Here is a 16,899-nt window from a genome sequence, read left to right as displayed (position 1 = left end):
AAAAACCTTACTATAAATCCATCATTTATATATATAAAACAAAACTTATCATAAAATCAATATATTCATCGCTTTAATTAAAATCTAAAGTAGTGTATCCCATTATCGAAATATCCTGAGAAATTTTCAACTTAAGTATTGAACTATTCTGCAATATACCATATTATTTGTTTTAGTTGAATCAAGAATTATTTACATTCTTCGATACTAAAATACTGATTAAATTAACAGGCAATGATATCCATTGAAAATTCTTTATGTACATGATATTAAATTACAAAGAATTACAAAAATACGTAAATACGATAAATTATCTAAAAAAAATTCTGATGAAAATTACTAGTTACATTGTTATATTTTGCAAAATAAATTATATTAATTACATTCTAAATTTTTAGCCTTTGACTTATAAATAATTATACCAAGGGAAGATATATTTAAATCCAATTCTATATTAATTGGTTGATATAATAGTATACATTAATCAATTTAACATTATAAATTATTAGGTTATAAATTAATTATTTTAATAAACAATTTAGTAGAATATCGATGCATTCTAAAACGAGTGTCTAATTTCTAAAATTTTTGGTAACCGATTTTAGACTTAGCGGAGACGAAGATTAGGTTGCATATAAATAACTAGTCGATTAATTCCCACAGGCAAGAACTAAAAACATATAAAAGTGATAAGTACACATTATTATTTCATGTATATAGATATATTTATAATTAAAACTATAATTATCATGTTTTCTTACTAACACAAATTATTGGTTACCCATCTTATATATTCAGGAAATTTGTTTTTATATAATTTATAAATATTATACAAGATGAATTTTATGCAAGTAGTTAGTAGCTATTTATTAACTTTTACATTAATTATTCTTTATTTCGAATTTACCCGTATTGTAATTGTTTTGAATATTTAATTTGGGCTTAAAAAGTGTACGATTTTATCATCTTAAACAGTTAAAACTCACAATATAGTTTAATATGGTATGTAACTAATTTTCGTTTTCAGCTATAACATTGTATGGTGCACGCACACGCACTCACATATTATATATTTAATAATATGCGTATATCATAAATATAATGTAGCCTATAACACGAAGTATTGATTTGATAATTAAACATAATATTATGCACAGTAATTATTCGTTTATATTGTTAACTATGTCAATTTATTTTTTCATCTTTTTTACTTATACTCACCAATGAGAATTATCGGCATTCGAATATCTCGGTCAACACCACGACTACTGCCGCCGTCGGTTGCAAACGTAGGTATACTCGAATATGGGTAATGGCTTTTTTTTTTTAGCTACAAGAGCAGCATATTCATCACGAATTTTTCACCAGAAATATAGTATATAGTCTGAAAAATATATAATATTAGGTATGATTATATCGTATTATACGCGTGCGTGTGAAAAAGTATTCTTATACGTATTATACATTATACCTAACTTAATACACTACTCGTATTCGTATATTATTATTTTTATATGAATGAATGTGTGTAGATATGAGGAATGTTCTGTATACTTGATAAACGTACAATAATATATTGTAGGATATAATATACACTATACCGGGTAATAGAAAGGAATTGAGCAAAAAATTGAATTTCACAAATGGAAACGTCGCGTACAAACGTACAAAACTGTGATATTTTGCGGCTCTCTGAACATTATTATTATTATTATATTTTTTGTGTTCCATTAGTGTACAGAGATTTTCGTGTTTTTTTTTTTTTAACAGTTATAAAGCATTTCGGACGCCCGAATTTATTTGTGTACATGTTTCTTGTAACATGCATATAAGTATTATTTACTGTTTGAAAATTGTTAGAAAGTCGAAACATTGATATATTTTTGGTAGAAATCACTTTGGTTACCAAAAATTAGATTTTATGGACAAATTTCGTGGTCCCAACAAAATTTTACTACGATACACAAAATTAATCGCTTGAAATTTACTTAAACCAGTTTCTTTTGAATTATTGAATTATTTTGTTTAATGACATCAATTATCAACTATAGAAATATTAATATTTATATATTTGTGTATGTGTACGTACCACTTTACCGCAGAATATAATTTCGTTGTATTTCGCGTTTATGATGGTTTCACATACAATACACTATTTATTAATCCTTCCCCCTACTCTAGCGTGTTGTCCATAGCATATCTGAAACAAAATCGTGAATAATTGTTTTTACGGAAAATATTTTAATCTTTTTTACTCGATGGTATAAACTGATAGTGTGATGAATTATTCTTGTTACAGTCTTCGTAAAGACTGCACAGGTTATGTTATTTTATTTTTATTCAATTAAGTAAATTTGAACGTATTCATTTTTAATTCTTATATACGCTTTTGTAAGGTTAAATTCGATGTATATAAATGTCTTATGCGTGCAATTATCGTTAATATACGTTTTATTATTCGTCTTAAACAAATAAATATACAAATATTTTACATAATATGATCACATACATTAAGGCAGGGGTCACCAATTAATATTTTTGAAGTGTCACGTTAGGAATCTGAAAATTTTTCGCGGGCCATAAAAATTCTAATTACATATTTACATTATTTAAAAACCAATAATATTTAACAAAAATAATAATTTACAATAATAACATATTTAATTTTGTCGTAATATGTGTTATTTATTCTTTATCCACGATCCGTTATTTGGTGACCCATGGGTTAAGGTATATACATTTTCGTGTACTATAAAAAATGTGGTATTTTATATAATATTACATAATCAATTTGGTAAACTTTTTTTTGAATTGTATGATATTGTCTAATGATATTTCATGTACTTAAGTGATATCATATGAAGACAGGCGTAACGAAGGCTACACATTTAAAATAAACACGAGAAGACATATTTGCATTTACTGGTAATGAATTACCTATTGTGAGGTACTTACATTGGTTTTAGATTTAGAGTCAGTTCGCTAAGTATATACGCAGTTTATTTTTATGTTAATTTCATTTAAAAACTACGATTTAATTGTTTTGTTTCTTATTCAATATTATAATAACAACCAAGGACAGAGGACAATAATAATAAAAAAAAATCTTAGTAATCGCCTTATTTGCCGACGATAATATAAAAGCGCTGGGTAATTTCCCGTTTAGTAATTTTTAATTACTCGTGACAATTTGGTCCGAGACCAATTTGCTGCATACTTACTTAAGTCACGGTTAATATAAATTGGTTTAATGACGCTATATATTATTAATCGAAAATAATTTATGCAAACTGCGCATAAAAATCTGCCAACAGAATAATTCTGATATTTTGATGAATTTATGGACTTCTTGTTTTTCAAAAATATTTTAAAAACTTGGATCCATAAAACATGTTATCTAGTTGTATAATATCATGCGTGGCCAATTGATAAATTATTATTTTTAAATTAAAAATCTTTTCGACTGGAATTATTTTGTAGATGGATTTTCCGTCAGACTTTTGATACAAATTTTAGCTTAAAATTACGAGTATCGGTATGAACCTGTTGCAACCTGTTGTTCGAAGTGGAAGGTAAAAATGTATGTGATATGATACAATAATTAGAAAACTTGAAGTAAAATAAAAGTTAATTTGTAAAATCCTCATAATATTATCGTCCTAGATATTATAATATTATTAGATAGTGATAACAAATTGTATTGAAAATTTCATTACGATATATATTATTATAATATCCGTGGCTGATACCAGAGCGTTCTGTATTCATTCGTGATACGACCCTATTCCAGAATCCTTCAGCACATCTACAATCCTCTGTAAAATAAACAACATCCGTGTGCTATAGGTATATAATATGATAACCTGCGGTGGTTCAGTTAGATCCATCGAATCTAACTCAACCACCGCAGACGAAATATTATCGTCATCATTGTTATTATTTATTGTTCGTTTAACCGGCCTTGACTCGCTCACACACACGTATATCATAGTATAACTATACGTAGTTACATTCGGAAAAACAGATCCGTCGTACGTACACATATTGTGTGAGTGGGGGGGCAGGGGGGCTAGTCGGCGCATACAGCGGCAGAACAATTATTTTAAATTTAGCCGCTAGCGATGGTAGTGATTTGTCAACGTCACGAGGCCGCGAAGAAGTGTTCGGAAGAGAGACGTGAATTGAGTGTGTGTGTTTTTGCGTGTGTGTGTGTTTTTGTGTGTATGTGTGTGATAGAGAGGGGGCAAAAATGGTGCGACGATCACGGTGGTGGTTGGCGGCGCCCGTGTGGATGAGCAACAATTTATATTAAAAACTTTTTTCTCTTCTAAAAAACTATATTTATATATTATATACATATATATATTCATATACGAACGCGCGTGTTCAATGGCGGAACGCCGTTTTTTATTTTTGTTTTAATGTCTCCCATCCTATTCTTTATTCTTCGTCCAGCTTAATGGCCGAACGAATAATCTTCCGTTTAAAATGGCTGCGGGCGCAAGCGGCGTGAGTAATTCCGATTCGCGAAACTATTACACTATATATACGCGCGTTACTCCAAAAAAGAGACTTTTGTGCAATTATAAAACGTTTAAATCCCTATTGCGTGGCGTGTGAATTATACGGACCAGAATATATATATATATATGTGTGTGTATAATCTCTTTCTTCTTATCTCCCTTGTCTACTCTAAACGCCGACTTCAACGCTATGCAAATAATTTTTCTAGTAAAAACATATTCTAACATAATCGTTGGACTTACGACCAAAACTTTAAAAAAAAGAATGCATACCCATTTTAAAAACACAAATGCCACTTGTAATCTTGAGGACGGTTTGTGTGTAAACACGTGAAATTTGCCTCTATACGCACTCTGTCATATGCAGAGCGGTCCACCACGTTTTCTCACATAATAATATAATATTATATGTTATATCTGATGTAGATTACCCTATGTGATGTATGCAACTACGTCGTGACACGTTGACGGATGAATGCATGTGACGCACATTCGTCAACCTACCCCGTCGAAGTTCTCAAACGTCCTACTGCCTCCTAAGCCGACCGCTCGTTTATCTATCAGATTTTAATTAGTCTGTCGTTTTCATAACCGCTTTTTACATTGCAACCTCAGGTGCATACTTGATCATATACGGTTTGTTGTCATACATGATATGACAATAATTACATCGACTCCAGGCTTTTATGATTTATAGTCATTCACTCGATTATAATTTTATTTCCATTTTTTTTTCGATATAATTAAATATAATAGGTAGAAACTAGGAAATAAAATATATTATATTACCCCGTGACATATCCGGGTTTTCGCGGTGGCTTCAGTCGGTAAACGAGAAAACATGCGGTAGACTCGACATACGTATATACGTATATAATGTGGTTACATAATGAATTATTTATTCCAATAATTTCGTATTTAACGACTCACCGTGGCTATGTTTAACAGTTTAACACTAAAACATAATAGGAACCTTTTTTATGTACTAAACATATTCACAACTGTTTTACAATGTTTAGTTATAGTGGTCTATACACAAAATATATGTTCAAAATAGCGTCACGCTAATAATCACTGGAAACGGTTTGGAATTTTGGTGCCACGCGCATCATTCAGACGGCGGTGGTGTTATTTACGTTGACGACACGACCTCCGTCGTTAAGCGATACCTATCTATATGCTGTACAATTTAGGTGCTTACAATCTGAAATTTATTGCCGTTATTATCCTATAGATCTCAATACAAATGTAAATGCTTAATTAAATTTTGTGCGGTCCGCTCGTATATTTTATTATTTTGTCGAACATCCGTATCTTATAATGTCACATCACAGTGGTATTTTTATTTTTCATTTTCCCTTTTTGTATTTCGCAAAAAGCATGTGAACTTATTTGCGTAATGTATGGTCGTTGGTTTTTGAAAGTTTATCGTGGCATTTTGTAATTTTGTAAGTAATTACAACTGCAGTTGTTCACAGCAACATTTCCAACGATTATTTAATTAGTTTAACGGCAGTACTGCAGCAAGATTGCACACTTACATATTCCGTTTGTCCAAAAACAATAATATCTACATCATCCATTTGGTGTACAATCAAATATATGTCATATTAATTATTGTGATTTAAATATTCACAATGGTAGATTAAAAGTCACGTGTCACATGTCACCTATGGCGTGTATATGGAGGTGAGGTTAAATTATATAATTATGCTTACACGTAGTGTACTAATATTCTTAGGTATATATATATATATAGAAATTCCTAGTTTACAATCAAACGTATGTAATTTTATCGCATATATCATATTGTATATACTTTAACACATTGATCGTATAACGGCGCGCTTTGAGATGGAATAAATGCCATTCAACCCGTTTAAAAGTACAACGAACTTGGAGGACAAAGTACTCCAATTGTTGATTTCGTCAAGGAAAAAAAACATACTCAACGATGAAACACATAATGCTTAGAACTTGTTTTTTTTTGTCATTTAACACGATAATTACATATTAATTACACTTTTTTACACGTATAGTTGACGATTATCAGAACAATGTGTTCGTATTTCAATGGTATATATATACACATATAATATTATTCATAGCATAATACTTGTTTTATTGTGCATTTTTTTTATAATTTTCTTATATCCTCAATGTGTACATCAATATACGTTGTTTGTGTATATTATGTATATTATATTATATTTTTTTTTTTATGTACATAAACTGCATCAATTTTAAATGCCGTTTATGTGATGTAAATATTATTTTTGAAAGGATGTCAATTAATTTGGAGTTAGCGAGTTGTTAGAATTTGTTTTCACTGTTGTAGTTCATTAAAATACAAATGGTTTTATTAGTTTTTAATAAAATTTACTTATATTTAAATGCATTTTTATATAAAATACTTGATTCATATCGTGCTTTAAATTAATACTAAATAAAAATGTCTTATTAGTTATTTATGATTTTTAGTGAAGTGAGAAATTCATTGGTTTTCATATTTCATGTTTTTGACAGTCTTTATGAAAAAAAAAAAAAAACAAAATCATTATTTTGTTTGTAACACATCTAAGTACCTAATATGGAATACATGTAAAGCATTAATATTGTTGTTTCCTTTGCACTCAGTTATTACACGACTCATTAATTTTCGTTATCACGTTTACTATACACTCTTACACTTATCATAAGGTAACATTGTCAATATAATCTATTCCGTCCATTACTACTTAATTATTCAGTTTCCTACAAGAAAGTGTTAAGTACAATTAATTTCATATCCCCGCCAAACAATTTTAATATAATTTTAAAATTACCAAATTGATGTAAATTTAATATATTTAATATATATTTCGCAATGAAATAATTATAAGAATTAATTCTTTTATATTATCCTTTATATAGAGAAGAATAAAAAAAAATAATTTAAAATGAAAAATTCTAAAGTATTAATGGTTGGTTATATTGTTGGAGGTTATTTATACTTGTTACATTGAATTAAGTTTATATGCAAAATTTATATGATGTTCATTTATTTATAATATTTTTGGTGAGGCAGTTTTATCATTAACCAAAGGGATAATCAAATTAATTGCAATGTTAATTAGAAATAATGCTGTATTTATAGTATCCTGACAAATAATAATTAATACTCATTTCTTACAGTTTATCATGAAACCCGACAATAAAATTGAGTATATAGGTACATGTTACGCTTTTTCAAGTGTACATTGTAAACTATTTTTAATAGTCCCATAGGTATTGAAAACATTTTTTTTTTTAGAATTTAACATCCAAAAAACCATTAGAGGTTAGAATAAAGTTATTGTTATTATTATTTTTTTTTTTTTGGCTGGATAGTGGTTTTGAAAAATTGTGACATTTTGAGATTAGCCCAAAGGTAGATTTCCCGGTTAAAACCTAGTATGTGATTATTTCTTTTTTTGCTCCGGGGCCCAAAACGTAATTGAGTTTCATAATATTTAATACTACAAATAAAACACTCATTTAAACATTTAACTTTGTTGTTCTAGCTTCTGACCTGGAATCGATCCGTGCCTTGTTTAATGAAAAAGAAAAAGAACTAACTATGGCCGTGGCTAAAGTGGATGAACTAACTAGGCAACTAGAAGACGTCCATAAAGGACGAGGCCATGCACAGCCTACGTCTCCGGCCTCCATAGAACTTGACAAACTACGAGCTGAGCTATTAGTGAGTCGTGATTATTATTCATAAATTTTATATATAGCTTTATAATAACACTAATACACATTTAATGCTTTTTTTTTTAATTTTAAAGTACCGGAACAAATTGGGTGAACAACAAACTGCTAGGTTGGTACAACAACGTGAAGTTCTTTCCAAAAGACAAGAGGAAATGGCATCTATTGATCGGCGAATATCGGAACTACAAGCTAGGTTACACAGAAAGAGATTGCTCAACCAACAGCTTGCCAATCAAATCCAGGCTAACAAACCAGGCCATAATAATAGGCATGTATCTATTTTGAGCACGATAATTTACAAAACGATTTCCATAATATCTCGCCCAATAGGCTTTTAATTAAATTTTAGTTTCCAAAATACAAGTATATATTACTTTTTATAAAAATTAATATTACATATTTTTGCGGTACAATTCACGATACTGTTAAATTATGGTGATAAGCAATCTGCCAAACTTCTTTTTAAGTGCGTCTCTCTGAATAATGTGATTATAATATAAGTTACTACATTATTTGTCTTATATACAATCGTTATTATTTTTCGATTTCAAAACATTTATGCATAAAATTTGTCAAACAACCATTATACTAAAATGTACATTTTATTTTTATTAAAGGTCTCTGGGCGGCCCGGGTAAACAAATGATGCCGTTGTGTGATGGCAAAATGAATGGCGGTGGCGGTAACGTTGCAGCCATCGAGCCGTTTAACCACATACCGGACGCCATGAGCAAAAATTCAATGTTACGCAAGTCTGAGGATAACATCCTTAGCCATGGAACGGTCAATGGCGACCCACAGTCATATGGTGGACGGTCCGGCAGGCCTGAGCAAAAATCACTGTCTCAGCAGCCTTTGGTCCAGAAACCGATAATGGACCCATATCAACAACAGTACCAACCGTCAAATAATAACTACAAAATTGAACAACAAGCAAACGGTAACCCAGGTGACCTTGCATATTTTGGCGGCAGCAAGTTTGACCCTAAATACCAGACATTACCCTACAATACCAAATTCTCACCATTGGCCAACTACAGCGGAAACCAATCGGCAATCCAACACCATCAACATCAGCAACAACATCATCATCATCATCAGCAACAACATAACCAACAACAACAACAACTGAACCAACAGCAGCAACAAAACCAACAGCAGCAACAAAACCAACAGCAGCAGCAGCAGCAACAGCAACAGAACCAGCACCAACAGTGGTTTGGTCAACACGAAGAGATGCCCGAGGATATTAATAGAGACCTAGTCAATAATAACACCAACTGTTATGGAGCCGATCAAAAACTTAATGGAACGGCCCAAAATAAAAAGTCAGTTTTGGCCGGCCAAGTTCTGACAAACCTGGGACAGAATTTACAAATGCAGAGTTCCAGCAGACCTATTAACGCTCAAGTATATCACACGAAACCACTTTCGTCGTCCAATCATGCTTCTCAAAGGTACAGTAGCATGTTTAATGTTTATTTTTATACTGCATGCAATAATTTAATAATATTTTTTAATAAAATACTTTCGATTATATCAATTTATTTTTATTTTTTTAGGCCTTTAAACTATTCGATACACCATCCTCCGGTTCTGGTAACTCGAAGCCAACCAGTCGGCGGAACCGGGATAATAAATCAGGTAATTAAATCTTAAAAGGAATTTTTTAAAAATATTTTATTTATTTTTCCCAAGAACATGGCGTGAATAATATATATTGTATAATGTACATACATATATTTTTTTATAAATATATATGTATATAGTATACTATAAATTCGTATTTATTTCGGATTAATTTATGTTAATGAATCGATTTAAGTTGAAACCGTATTTTCACGTCGATTTAATAGTACCTATTTTATTTCATCCGGATTTTGGTGAGAATGAAAGACGGAGTATCAAAATGAATCATTTTGAGTATTAATCAAGACTATTGTGTTGTACGCGTTTAACGTCAGAATAATCGTTATATAGTGGGATTAAGGCGTTTTACGACGATTAATAATATCGCCCTTATCGCAGTGGTTGTTATAGTCCGTCAATTCGAGTCTTACGAGAGTCTACAGGTTTTTCTTTCTTATAATAATTTAATACAAAATGTAGGTATATATATATATTGTAGGCGTACGAAAATCAAGACGAACTTAATTTAATATGGTGGAATAATTCTTATTAACTTTAAGGCGTGGTTCGCCACTGCTGTAATGTGATTTTCCATTATACGCTTTATTATGTTGTGTTTATTAAAACAATAACATACTTAAACCAATTTTTCCATAGAAACCGACCAGCAGTGTGTCGCCTATATATCAAACGTCTTCGACCAAGGTTCAGCCTGTGCAGCCTCAAGTATTGAATTCCATGGCGACGAACCAAGTGGTGCCTAAAGAATCAAAACAACCAATTAGGGTAGCGATGGAGTCTGAACAACCGGTCGGCACGGACCGGGCCGGCAGCCCTCCGACCGTCGGAAAACCAGCGTTACCCCCCAAACCTCCTCCACCGCTGGTTAAGACTTGTACGCCACCACCGCCACCGAGGCAAAATGCTTACCACCACAACATACCTCAGTACCATCAGCCGGACCCATCATCGGAAGACGGGGGCCTAGGAGGCGCTGGTAGCGGCCGTACGTACTACACCGACTCCAGACCGGCGCCACTTCAAAAAGACCTGACGCCTCCCCCGCCGCGGATACCCAATGGTGGCATTGCTGGAGCCTCGGTCAAGCCTGGCTTTGGCAACTTGGTGGATTCATCAGAGTCTGACAACTCGTCGAGTTCGACGTCTATGCGATCAACGTTCGGTAGCAATGTCAAGTGAGTGTTATAATGTTTATATCATATGATATTATCAAAATTATTAATGCGATATGTGGTGTGAAAAACGTTTTATTTTATATGATGTAATATTAATATAATTAATTCTATTATATCATAGTATCTCACCGTTTACGTCTATATAAATGAAAATTCCCAACAAGACTGATTATCATATAAAATTTATTGTTGATTTAAACTCATACTATTTAAATTGTATTTTGATGCATTATCGTTCGTCACATTAAGTTTAGGTTATATATATGGGTTTATCATATGATATAATATGATACTTATGTCTTATTTTTTCTTCGGTGTAATGACTTAATCAGAACTAGAACTAACATTAAGAGCTTTCCGCGTTCATGTAGAATATATATATTAGTAGTAGTTTAATTACTATTTAAGTCATCCTTTACAATCCTGGGAATGTCAGTGAATATTTATTTTGTTTATTAGAACCCGCATTAGTTATATTACATAGATAATTTTTTTTTTTATAGTTTTAGAATAAAACCTTCAATTACAAAATTATAAAGGATAATATTTTTGAGAATTTGTCAAGTCGGTGTTATATTTTATTGTTTAACTTTATTTTAACATTAAAAATAAAACTTTTTTTTTATAAATTTAAATGAATTGTTTTAAGACGATATTTTATGTCATATTTTCAAAAATATTATTTTTTATAATTTTTGTATTGGGTGATTTTATTCTAAGATAAATTAAAAATATATATAAAAAAATGTATTGGTTGAATATATTTTATCTATGTTGCAAATGTGCTAGCGAGAGAAAACAATACAGTACGATGATAACCTCCTAATTGTTTACTTAAGAGGATGAACAATTCGATTTAACTTTATATTTATAACAAATGGGAGGATCTATTACTGCAGTTTTCATACATTTTCATATTGTCACCGGATAATAGAAAAATCCCGTATTATATATGTGTGCATTTTTAGATGTATAATATCTATGATAATATAATTTGATTTTTTTCCCTGTCTAGAAGTGGCGAACATCTGCTGGATACCGTGAGGTCTGTGAGCATATCGACGACCAAAGGGACGCCTCCCCCTCCTCCACCACCTCCATCACAGCCACAGCAGTCATCTGTTACTGTAGCCGCATCTTCAACCGAACTCAAGGATCAGCAACAGCAGCAGCCACCACCCCACGAAGCAAAAATCCCCTCTAGACTGCCATCACTCTTACTCAGTCGAACCACTTCTTATCCAGTGACGGATATCGTCGGGAACGAGAGCAAAATCAACAACAATAACCACCACCATCTTTTCCACCATCATAATAACATCAACAATAACCACCAGCAAGCACAACACCGAATATCCGTCGCGCCATCCCAACAGCAGCAGCAGCAGCAACAACAACAGCAACAACCGGCACAGACTCCGTCAGTTATCGCTCCTTCCATCATTCCCACCTCATCAACCGTCAGACAACTAGATTCTCAGACTGCGGCGACCGATGAAACGGATAGAGCGCGGGCAGTTAGTGTCGCCCAACGCATTGACGAACTTGAGACACGTTTTGGCGGTGGAGGCACCAGCATAGGGGTCGTTGGATGTGGTGGGTCTTCGTCCACTGACGATAACAGTACTAGCAACCACAGCTCTTCATCACCGGACTCCGGCCAAGACTCGGGCAGAGACGACATATCCGGTAAGAAATCACTAAAAAAGTGAAATGGAAAACAGAATTTTTTACAACAAAATCGTTATGTTTATCAATATTTTCTAACTGTAAAAGTACAATTTTATTTTACGCACATTGATTCATGTGTAAACCAGACTTTTTCAACAATTTTACAATCATTAGATATTATAATTATTGAATATTTCTCGCTATTGATACATTTTAAAATGTATGTTTCGTTTCGTCCATTCATTAACTAGTGTCGTCTATCAATAATATTTTATAAGTTGAAATAATATTCTTAGAAATATCCTATAAACTAAAAAATTAGGTACAAAAATAGTATTTATTTAAATTAAGTTTCTATTAAACTATTTATCGACCATATAAATTATTAATAGCCTGAATTATAACAGTTGTAAGCACCCAAACGTTTATTTAAATTTTTGATGTTGGTGTTTGAATACTTTCAGCATCAAATTGTTTACCCAAAACCCAAATAAATTTGATTCTGGTTTAAAGCCCTGGATCACTTCAATCAAACAGCATATAATTATGTGTTCGGCAGCTTTAGTTTACAATATCGAAATAATAGGTATATATAATATCTTAAATTAAATGTTCACATTGTTAAAATATTATTTCGTTTGTGACGATGACCTGTTATAATGCGTACTTATAATAGCTGAATTGTATTATTTCTAATTTACTTTTAATCTCTCGAGGCATTGTGTGTCGGTACATTATCTAAAAGAATAAATTCTTCAAAATCACATTTTTTCGTCATGTTTTTAATTTAATATTAAAAAGAACCATATCAGAAATTCTACTTTTGAAATGTCATCGACTATAAAACAACAGGATTCGAACGAATTACAAGTTTAAAAATAGTATGTATGGGAATTTAATATAAAACTCGTGGATTTTGATAAAACACGTATCTATATAGAACATAAAATAATATAATAAACGGCGAGTGTCCCGAAATATAATATAATAATAATAAATAATTCAATTTGTGAACAACAAATGCGAAGTAAAGGTAATGCTGTATATAATATTATTATCTTGGATAAAATTTGCTTTTGATCTGTCTATTTACGGGCAACTGAACTATCGAAGAAAATAATATGCTAATTCGTGGCTCGATAACCCGTGCGCGGTATATATAGTATGTATTGTATAATATATAATATATATACATAGTACAATATATAGTCGTATAGTGTAGTAAGTATATTATAATGCTCGCGGGAGGTAAACTATAGATCGTTTAAGCTAATGGGTTTCCATGTCGAACTTACTCTTGTATGCTACAACGCCGGTACCAAATATAACATTGCGCGTAAATTTTAATTCGATTTAAATGTGTTTTATCTGTACCCCCTATACTATACCATTTATGCTATATATACAACAATTTTGAATGTTATACCTATTATTTATTAACTAAATGTTTCAACAATGAAAACATTTTGTCAACATTTTTCTTTATACATTTTGTGGAAAATTATTAAACAATTGTAATTACTTAACATTTTCTCAAAAGTTTGAATACCTACTGCTGTTGTTTGTAAGTTTGATAAAAACAATCAATGACATAACTAGCCGTAAACATTATTACAAATCTGTAATAATCCTCATACTACTGATGACCTACGGTATTGTAATGATAAATACAATCAAAATCTAATGTAGCATAGTGAGTTAAGCTTTACGGTATATTGTTATTAATTTAATGATTCATTTTTTTTAACAGAGAAGACTTAGCTTATCAATTTATGGGTGGGGGATATTTGTGCGTAAGAAAACAACTTTAGCTGCTTGTATATCATATCGTGAGAATATAATGCAATGTTTAATTTTACAACTTTTAAACAATTGTAATAAATAAACATTTTTCTTAGAAACATTAAAATAATATGGATTGGGTATATTTCAAATTAAAGGAACTCTTTTATATGCATTATGTATAAACAACATTTCAATTTTTTTATCCACCTATCCATACTAAAGCCAACAAGCTGGTAAAATATATCATTATAATAATATCCCAATTCCCATCACCATTTTGACTTTATTATGATGACAAACTTTTTTAATACCATTACATTGCTACTTTTAATAATATTAGATGAGTTCGTATTCTTTATTTCACCATTTTAGTATATGTAATTCTACTATACTATTTAATAGATACACATATAAATAGTGTTTTACCGGTGTGTTTAAATTGAAGAACTTTGTTTGGATTTATCATGTTATGACGTATAATGCAAAAGTGTGTAGTGTGTACCTACCGACTAAATTATCTCTAAACTACACTGATATACTATACGTTTTAACACAGCTTTATATGTAAATACTAAAATACATACGAAAGTAAAACTACTAAAACAACACACATTGCGAGAGCTGTAGGTATAAAATTTCGCTTGTTGCTGACGGTTGTGCACATATCAATATAATATTATAGTTTTCCAATTCGCCCAAGGTTTGTTAGTTTAGTCATCGAACCTGTAATTTCATACTGTATTTTATAACACTCTATTGAAAACTTCTGTAAATTTACATATATTTTTGGTTGATTTTATGTGATGATATGTTAGGTAAGAGATAAATACATCTTACAATTATATTTGTTATATTGTTGAGTTAAATGCAAATTCATACACATTTTAGTCTATATTATATCGATGTTTAAAGGTAAAAATATTGGTTTTTGGTAGCTACGAATGAAGTGTATCATTTTTATTTATATTTTATTACATATAATATATACCTATAATCGATACATTACATTTTTTATTTTGTTGAATGTCTTCCGATTACATATTTTGATGGCATATTTATTATTTATGAAGTCATATTGAATCAATGCACGTCCAGTAATATTTCGTGTGTCTTTGCAGTGGAATGCAGAAACAGGCTGGTTGTGCGGAAAAAAGGCAACCTCAAGGAGTCGGGCGGAAGCATCGGTCACAAGCGACGGGTATCGTTCGATCCTCTTGCATTGCTTTTGGACGCCTCGTTGGAGGGCGAACTCGAGCTGGTTATGCGAACCGCTGAACAAGTAAGCGTGCAGATTATTATTAATATTATTGCTATTTATATTACATATATAACTCAACAGAAAGGGATTCATGTACACGGTTTTTATTTTCGAGATATATCTAATAGTTCGGTGCCTGATAGTTAGGAGGTCGATGTTAAAGAAAATGTTGTAAAAGGGATATATTTAATTATTTAAAACTAATTTTCGATTTCTAAATTCAGTAAAAATTTAAAATTTGTACAGTGAAAAATATTTAAATATATAAACAACTTTACTAAATTAATTAAATTAAGTGGACTGCTCACTTTGTGACCTATTAATACTGTAGTACATATTTATTTAAAATTGATCGTTTTATTTAGATCTATATAAAAATTAAATGTGAAACGTAGTTCTTATTTACAATAATATTAAAAACGGTAGTCTGTATCGGGCGAAGTTTACAATATTAATAGTTCCTTATGTTTATAAGTGATAGTTTATTATGCGTCAATTATCGCATAACACATCATTTCGTCAAGTATATACGTAGTATATATAAACCAATATATACTACATATATTGGTTCTTAAATAAATCCAGTATAATATAATAAAGTTTTTTTTTTTTAATTGTTATTTATTTCATCTAAGAATTATGTTTTAAAACATAAGTTTTAATGGTTAAAAGATTTTAAAAAAGAATGAGTTTTGTTTGATAAAAGAATAACTTAGTATATTATATATTAGTATAAATATAAATGATAATAATAATAATAATAATTATTACTTTGAATTTTTTTCTAAAAAAAATTAAAAGACGTATAATTATGTATATTGTTTATTAACGTCATCGTATTATCATGTGCCTTAGGTGGGAGATCCAAGCGCAGCCAATGATGAAGGAATAACTGCGCTACACAATGCCATATGCGCCGGCCATATAGACATTGTTAAGTTTTTAGTTAAGTTTGGCTGTGATGTAAACGCTCAAGACTCCGACGGATGGTGAGTTTATAAAGTCAATAGCTTAATATACATAATATAGCAGCCTGTTATGTTTAGAATTAGAATTCTTAAGGGTAGTATAGAATATATTATTTTATATAAATATAATAAAA

At 30.8% G+C, this 16,899-nt stretch overlaps 1 protein-coding gene across 5 annotated transcripts in view; it reads left to right on the top strand.

Moving 5' to 3' along the window:
- Positions 1–16,899, top strand: part of LOC113552644 (putative uncharacterized protein DDB_G0291608) — a 95,776-nt gene that overhangs the window by 71,841 nt on the left and 7,036 nt on the right. For all 5 annotated transcript variants that reach the window (XM_026955494.1, XM_026955500.1, XM_026955504.1 and 2 more), the window contains 8 exons: positions 8,066–8,244; positions 8,333–8,526; positions 8,876–9,715; positions 9,821–9,902; positions 10,545–11,083; positions 12,099–12,772; positions 15,658–15,818; positions 16,653–16,786. In XM_026955494.1, coding sequence (XP_026811295.1) covers positions 8,066–8,244; positions 8,333–8,526; positions 8,876–9,715; positions 9,821–9,902; positions 10,545–11,083; positions 12,099–12,772; positions 15,658–15,818; positions 16,653–16,786 — 2,803 coding nt within the window. The remainder of the gene's footprint in view (positions 1–8,065; positions 8,245–8,332; positions 8,527–8,875; positions 9,716–9,820; positions 9,903–10,544; positions 11,084–12,098; positions 12,773–15,657; positions 15,819–16,652; positions 16,787–16,899) is intronic.

The sequence above is a fragment of the Rhopalosiphum maidis genome, chromosome 1 (assembly GCF_003676215.2).
Source record: "Rhopalosiphum maidis isolate BTI-1 chromosome 1, ASM367621v3, whole genome shotgun sequence".
Classification (NCBI taxonomy): Eukaryota; Metazoa; Arthropoda; class Insecta; order Hemiptera; family Aphididae; genus Rhopalosiphum; species Rhopalosiphum maidis.
Note: the sequence above shows the minus strand (reverse complement) of the source record. Positions and strands in the feature narration are given on the sequence as shown.